This window comes from Myotis davidii, unplaced genomic scaffold (assembly GCF_000327345.1).
Source record: "Myotis davidii unplaced genomic scaffold, ASM32734v1 scaffold223, whole genome shotgun sequence".
Taxonomy (NCBI): Eukaryota; Metazoa; Chordata; class Mammalia; order Chiroptera; family Vespertilionidae; genus Myotis; species Myotis davidii.
Window position 1 is genome coordinate 657,257 of NW_006294609.1, and position 7,570 is coordinate 664,826.

General features: G+C 45.8%; 2 protein-coding genes across 2 annotated transcripts in view; one reads left to right on the forward strand and one right to left on the reverse strand.

Annotated features, from left to right (window-relative positions):
* The window catches only part of CDC45 (cell division cycle 45), a 22,607-nt gene extending 20,289 nt beyond the window's left edge, over window positions 1-2,318 (reverse strand). Inside the window, exons 1-3 of the mRNA XM_006768832.2 lie at window positions 2,128-2,318; window positions 1,929-1,988; window positions 824-916 (exon numbers count right to left, since the gene is read on the reverse strand). Coding sequence (XP_006768895.1) covers window positions 824-916; window positions 1,929-1,988; window positions 2,128-2,178 — 204 coding nt within the window. The 5' untranslated portion in view covers window positions 2,179-2,318. The remainder of the gene's footprint in view (window positions 1-823; window positions 917-1,928; window positions 1,989-2,127) is intronic.
* A 628-nt stretch (window positions 2,319-2,946) lies between these two features.
* Window positions 2,947-7,570, forward strand: part of UFD1L (ubiquitin fusion degradation 1 like (yeast)) — a 19,109-nt gene continuing 14,485 nt past the window's right edge. The window contains exons 1-3 of the mRNA XM_006768833.2: window positions 2,947-3,089; window positions 6,547-6,679; window positions 7,066-7,098. Coding sequence (XP_006768896.1) covers window positions 3,087-3,089; window positions 6,547-6,679; window positions 7,066-7,098 — 169 coding nt within the window. The 5' untranslated portion in view covers window positions 2,947-3,086. The remainder of the gene's footprint in view (window positions 3,090-6,546; window positions 6,680-7,065; window positions 7,099-7,570) is intronic.

A 7,570-nucleotide genomic window follows, 5' to 3' on the forward strand; every position in this document is an offset into this window, starting at 1 on the left:
CATCAATGTTTTTATCTCTCTGTCTCTCCTCCTCCCTTCCACTCTCTCTAAAAGTCAATGGAAAAATATCCTCGGGTGAGGATTAACAAAAAAAAACAACAAAACAAAACAAAAGAGAAGCTGATGAGAAGCAGACCAAGACTTCAAAGGCATAACTGGGCCTCTTCAGATCTCAGTCACTCTACTCTGCTTATCTGCCTCTCCATGCTAATAGCATTCTACAGGTTAAAAATTTTAGCAAGTCTTGGGTAGTCCATACCTAGTGGACACCTAAATATTAAGTTTTCATTACATCCCATCACTATAGAAAATCCTTTCCTTATAAATATAGAACTGGTAGAGGTCCATCCCATCATGACAAAAGAGCCTCAGGTGAGAATTTACCTCTGCCAAACTGTCATATATATGGCCACAGACTCCAGGGACCCCTTGCCCTACTCCAGCCCCTCACAGTGGGGTCTCAGCTACCCCAACTCTCATTATAGCCCCATGTAGAGGTGTGAGGAATCCTGACTTCCACTGATTGTGTTCCCGGATTCCAAATTGGAAATTGGGACACGTTTTCTTGGAGAGATAATCGGAATAGTAGTCTAATCTAAAATAACTTTAGGCCATATCTAAAACACACTGCTAAACTCCAAGCACCTTACAATGAAATGTCTGCAACACAAATTCAGAGTTAGAAGCTGCCCATTTTTGAGGGTATGTCACCCAGATGTAATGCCTGTTTTCTCTTTCATAGTGTACAACATATTTGATACTTAAATAAGACATTACAATTGAGTAAAAAAAGCCTACGTACTCCAAAATACATCTCGCATACCTGTTCTTTATGTTCAAGAAATGCAGTTTCAAGTTCTTGCCACCCAGAAACGGGAACCAGTGTATATTGCACGTGGTCACACTGGAACAGGGCCTAGAGAGAGATTATTTTCAAAGCCTATCGTATCTGGAATGTCTTTAATTTACCTTGAAATGCACTTAAAAAAAATAAGATGGGTTGAGAGGCAAATGACATGTGAAAAAATAAGGTTAGAAAAATATGAATGGCAAAAACTGGGAAAGGAAAACATTGGGAGGAAAGCTGATCTTCTAGTTCTTCTGAGAAGTAGTTCCTGAACTAAAGGCCTGACCAAAGCTCATGTAAACATCCGCCGTACCGTATAAAAAAACCGAAGCAATGATCGTCCCTAATAGACTAAGGCAGTGGTTCTCAACCTGTGGGTCGCGACCCACTTGGGGGTCGACCGACCCTTTCACAGGGGTTGCCTAAGACCATCGGAAAACATATATAATTACATATTGTTTTTGTCATTAGTCACTATGCTTTAATTATGTTCAATTTGTAACAATGAAAATACATCCTGCATATCAGATATTTACATGACGATTCATAACAGTAGCAACATTTTAGTTATGAAGTAGCAACGAAAATAATGTTATGGGTGGGGGTCACCACAACATGAGGATCTGTATTACAGGGTCGCGGCATTAGGAAGGTTGAGAACCACTGGACTAAGGAATCCTGTATTTCCAGCATTACTTACGGCATCGCTATGTCCTCAGTTGTCACAGATTTCTCTGTCTCAAACCCCACGTCCGAAAAGCCACTACAGGTCTACAGGTCTCTCTAATGCAACCATATTTTGCCTAGGTTATTGCAAGCATACTAACTGGTCTCCCTGACTTTTGCCTGAATCTTCTCTAACCCACCCAATATCATCCTGCCAGGGAAGCAACTTCCAGAGGCCTCCTCCCAGCTTCCAGTTGTTGCTGCAGCCCCCACCCCAACCTGAGCTCTCACCGGAGAAGGGGTTCCTTACCCTGCTTCTCGCCGCCCGCCCTGCTCCTACCCCATCAAGTTCCCTCCGGACGCTACGCCTCCACCTCCCGCCCCGGCCCCACCCTCCCGGCGTCCGCAGTCGCACCTGAAGGATCTTGCACGCGCACAGGGCGTCCACGTCCGAAGCCACAAAGAGAAGGACCCTCTATCGGGGGAAGAGAGAGAGAGAGAGAGCTGAGCGCAGCGCCCCTAACCCGGGCCCCTCCCGTCCTCCCACGGCCGCTCCCCTTCATCACTTCCTCGCGAGAAGGCCTCAGGGTCCAAGGAAGGGGGGCGGGAATCACCTGGTTCTGGACCACCTCGTAGAACTCTTTGCGGAAATCGGACACGAACATGACCACGGTAGCCGGACACCCAGGGCTCGCGCAGAGACACTCGGAGCCCCGACCGCGATCAAGGCTCCCGCCAAATCGGGGGTTTTCCAATTGGCCCACAAGCCAACCAATAGCTACTTAGTTCCCGCCTTTCTGCCTTTATGATTCGTTCACATTGCGGCGGCTGCAGCGCTCCGCCATTCGCTGCTGGGAAAATTCTGGCCCGCCCCCAACGCGTCATCGACGAGCAGGACGCAAACACATTTGCCCTGAAACGCTACGGTCAGTGGACATCTTTACTTTGGGCAGAGAAGCCTATTACTCTCCCGCAGGAACTCCAGGAAAAAGAAGCCATCTCACCTTAAATTAAATATATTTATACATAGAATGAAGTTGTCAGTTTATTATTTCAATAACACCTTAAGTTAAATATATTTATACATCGAACGGAGTTGTCAAGTTTATTTTAATAGGCTCTCGGTCTACTTCGAAGGCGGATGAGTAGCTTACTTCCGCCCGAGTCTTCCAGGTCTGCTGCATTCTGGGTAGTGTAGTCAATAAGGAAAACGGCCCTAGTAAATTCGTCTAGGGCGGGGAGGGGTACTATCAAAATGTAATTTAAAATACTTTTTAAAATTCCTCTAGAGTGGAAACAAGTTTTAAAAAAGGTACTTTATTGTTCATTCCGGGGAAACTTTAGACCCTGGAGCTTTTGCTTGGCTTTTTCTCCTTTGCAACCCAGCCCTGTGTTCGGCACCTCCCCCCAGGCTGTAGTCCGGAACTTCCGGTGAGACTTCCGGGACGTCAGAGCCGAAGCGACAGCGGCGGCCGCAGTCAGAAGGGCGAGTCGGCTGTAAGGAGAGCGAGTCCCAGGGCTCGGGTCGTAACGTTCCCCGGCAGAGCGGTGTCTGCGTGGCAGAAGTGCCATCATGGTGAGCGCGGCAGGGCAGGGCCCGGGAGCTGGGGCCGGAGTTGGGCTGGAGGATGGTTAGGACCCGGCGAGGCGGACCTGACCGCTGCGGAGATGCCGAGTCACCCGGCCTAAGTCAGGCCCGTCTGTCCGTCCGGGGAGCCTCGGGCAGGAGTCGGACCCCTGACTACAAACGGTCGCGGGTCATCCCCACCATTTCCTTTCGTTGAACTCGAGCTCCTTCCGTGTTCGTGTCCACCCATGGTTTTCGCAAGTGGTAGACGTTGAACAGGCCCCATGAATACCGAATCAATGGAAAGCTTGTTATGGGGAGAAACAGAAGGAGGGGCTTCCCAGAAAGAATACACGGGGGGCATCCCCGTGAGCGGGCACACTCCGCCCTTGCGCCAGTTCCTGGAGCCCAGTACCTCCTGGTCAGGCCTGAGTGGTGGTCATGCCTTCGGCTGCGTAAGCAATTCAGTAAACATGACGGTCCTAGCTAACCTTTGCTGGTGCTGTGCCCGATACACAACTTTTATTTTAACACCTGCAGTCCCTCCTTACACCTTACCACATTTAATCCTTACAGTGTCCTTGGAGACAAGAATGATGATTATCGTTTCCAGTGGTTCTCAACCTTCCTAATGCCGAGACCCTTTAATACAGTTCCTCATGTTGTGGTGACCCCCAATTTCATTGTTACAAATTGAACATAATTAAAGCAGAGTGATTAATCACAAAAACAATATGTAATTATATATGTGTTTTCCGATGGTCTTTGGCGACCCCTGTGAAAGGGTCGTTTGACCCCCAAAGGGGTCGTAACCTGATTAGAGAATGGGATCGCTAACCCAGAATAGGAGGTCTTTTGTGTCCAGTGGGCATGGCCATGGCATACTCAGCCCCAGGGCGCCTTATGTGCCACGCCAGCTCAGCCTGGTTCAGTGACCGAGTCGGGGTGGTGAAAGGCTTAGAAAAGACAGACAAGAGAATGAAAGCTGGGTCTCGGTGGGACGCTGCTCCTCTGATGGACAGCGCCAGCGCCCACAAGCCTTGTCTTTATTTTATAGCAGGGCTCCTCAAACTACGGCCCGCGGGCCACATGCAAATACAAATATTGTATTTGTTCCCGTTTTGTTTGTGTTGCTACTGTTATGAATTGTAATGTAAATATCTGATATGCAGGATGGTCTTAGGCGACCCCTGTGAAAGGGTCGTTCGACCCCCCCCAAAGGGGTCGCGACCCACAGGTTGAGAACCGCTGATTTTAACCGTGAGAACACTGTTTAAAGCGGTCACAAACGTGGGGAGTGAAAATTTGAAACCGAGACTGGCTAGCTGGCTGCGAAGCTCAGTCTAATTACTACTGAACAGCGCTGCCTCAGTGTCGCCCGTTCGTTCTTGTAAAAAAACAAGGAATGATGATTAGATTTTATCCTGAGTAGGTTGCTGTGGAGTCATACTTCTATTCTCAAGTTTATCCACTGAACAGACCTTGAGTACTTGATATGTGGTAGGCAATGTGCTAGGCTTTGGGGTTACAAAGGAAAGTAGGATTTGGGGTCGGGGGCAGTGGGGAGGAGCAGAAATTCGGGTTCCTGAGTGGGTTGAAGGCCGGTTGGTATGGGTGTTAAATACCTCGCACATTTTCCTTTTTCATGTTGCAAAGAGAAGAAATTTCTTAGATGGGGTGGTGTACTGAGAGGCGCTCAGGGAGGCCCCCACTTTTCTTCCTTTTAGCCCAGAAACGCTTTATTTTGTTAGGTTTCTGGCCAAGATTTTGTTAGACAAGAGTTCTGTTGGTTAAAAGAAGAGCCAAAGGTTTTAAACTACTGTACCAGAACACAGGGCGTGAAGAATCATTTGAGATTTATATTTGCATCTTAGGAAGATGACTGATTCAGTTTGCTGCTTTTGATAACTACTTTATCAAAAGATGGCTTTCCCTCTACTTAATGTATATTTGGAATCAAGTCAAGAAATATTTGTCTATTTTGAGATTTCTTTATTTTTTTAAATTAAATCTTTTATGTTGAAAGTATTACATAGGCCCCCTATTTTCCCCCACTGACCCCTTCTAGCCTGCCCCAACCCCGCCCCAGGCCTTCACCACCTTATTGTCTGTGTCCATGGATTGTGCATATTGCATACAAGTTTGGTTGGTCTCTTCCCACGTACCCACCCTCCCCAACCTTCCCTCTGAGATTCCAGTCTGTTCTATGCTTCTTTGTCTCTGGAATTTTGAAATTTCTTAAGAACTTGGGGTAAAAACAAATCTTCACCATTTTTAAGTGTACAGTTGAATAATGTTCCCATTGTTGTGTAATGGGTCTACAGAACTTTTTTATCTTGCAAAACTGAATCTATGTTTTAAACAACTCTCCATTTCCCCCTCACCCCAGCCTCTGGAAACCAACATTCTACTTTCTGTCTCTTAGAAATTTGACTATTCGAGGGACCTTATATAAGGGGAATCAAACAGTTTGTCATATTGTGTTCAGCTTACTTGACTTTGCATATCCTCAAGGTTTATTCATGTAGCATATGTCAGTATTTCCTTCCTTTTTAGGGCTGAAAAGTATTCCATTGTGTATGTACCACATTTTCTTTATCCATTCATGCATGATGGACATTTCCATTGTTTTTACCTCTTCGCTATTGTGAATAGTGCTGCTCTGAACATGGGTATAAATATCTCTTCAAGACCCTGCTTTCCATTCTTTTGGATATATACCTGGTTGTGCTATTATATTCTTTTTTTTTTAATGTCATAATAATTGCAGTACTTTGAGAAGACTCCAGGTTGCTGTGTAACAGCCCCTTCGTCAAAAAAAAAAAAAAAAGGAAAACACCGTGAAAGCAAAAAACAGAGAAAAAATAATTAATTCAAAGTTTAAATATTCTGTGGGGAAACTTCTGAACAAAATTAAGAGACAAGCACCCAGCTGGTGTGGCTCAGTGGTTGAGTGTCGTCCCATGAACCAAGAGGTCACTGGTTCAATTCCTGGTCAGTGCACATGCCTGGGTTGCAGGTTTGATCCTCAGTGTGGGGTGTGAAGGAGGCAGCTGATCAATGATTCTCTCTCATCACTGATGTTTCTATCTCTCCCTTTCCTTTCCTTTCTGAAATCAATAAAAACATATTTTTAAAAACACGTTTTTACTGATTTTTAGAGAGAGAGGGAGGGACCTCATGGTTCCTGGATGACATTCAACTGCTGAGCCACACCAGCTGGACTCAACTCTCAACTCTCTTTTTTTAAAAAAGAAAGAAAGAAAGGGTGGAAACAGATTTTAGGTTCACTGTAGTACCGAGAAGTGCTTCAGGCAGCCCGCTGTGGTCCATCAGGATTTTGGGAGTGTATCTTGTTCTTTGACAACATTTAGCAGCATTAACTACCCTGATCTGTTTTGGCTTTTGATGAGAATAAATGTGTCTTTGTTCTGTTCTAACTCTGGCATCTCTTTTCTCCTTCTAGTTCTCTTTCAACATGTTTGACCACCCGATTCCCCGGGTCTTCCAGAACCGCTTCTCCACGCAGTACCGCTGCTTCTCCGTGTCCATGCTTGCAGGGCCTAATGACAGGTCAGATGTGGAGAAAGGCGGGAAGAGTATGTGCTTGTTTTTATTTTGAATAGTAACTTTTATTTTGAATAGTAACTTTTATTTTGAATAGTAACTTTTCCTGCCCTCAGCCTGCAGTGCTTATAGTCTTCAACAATTCTTATTTTACGTGTGTAACAGTAGCTACTTACACTAAAAATATTGCTCGTTCCAGATTTGCTGGGGTGGGGTCCAAATTATGATTAGATTTAGGGCTAGTAGCCATTCAGTTCCCCCAAATAAATGATAGCAAGTAAAATTCGTTATGAAAGATCATTATTAAATTCTGGCTACCATATAAGTATCATCTAGTACTTTTTAAAGATGAATGGCAACTGCATTTTGATTTCTGTCCTTTTTATTTACTAATATTTTTAAAATGTTCTTTCCACAGTAATTATGCCACCCTCAGCCCTCGATCAGCTCAGTAAGTATTTTCTACATGACTTGAGAACTGAGGTAATATAAAGATGGATGCCATGTCTGGCCAGGAATTGTCCCTGAATACGCACGCTAACCTGGGAGAGCTGGGGCCGCAGATGACCCAGTGAAGTGGCCCTGGGGCCAGTGAGTATTCAGCTCCAGGTCTGTCCCCTATGAAGGGGATCTCCCCTGACCCGCCCACTGTTGTTGATCCCATCAGGACTAAAGGACGGTTGGAGCACCAGTGTTTGTCACATGGCCTTGGCAGTTGATGCTGTTGCTGGATTCACTAGGTTTCCTCCTGGAGGACGATGCTCAGCTCCCAAGAGGGAGCTGTGTGGCAAGGCTCTCATCTCCAGCCCAAGCATCTTTCCTCGGCTCCAGGCCCTCATTTCTCCCCCATCTGCCTAGTACATCTATCTACAGCATGTCAAAAACAGAGTCTTCTGCTCCAGAAGTTGTCCTCTCAGTGGCTC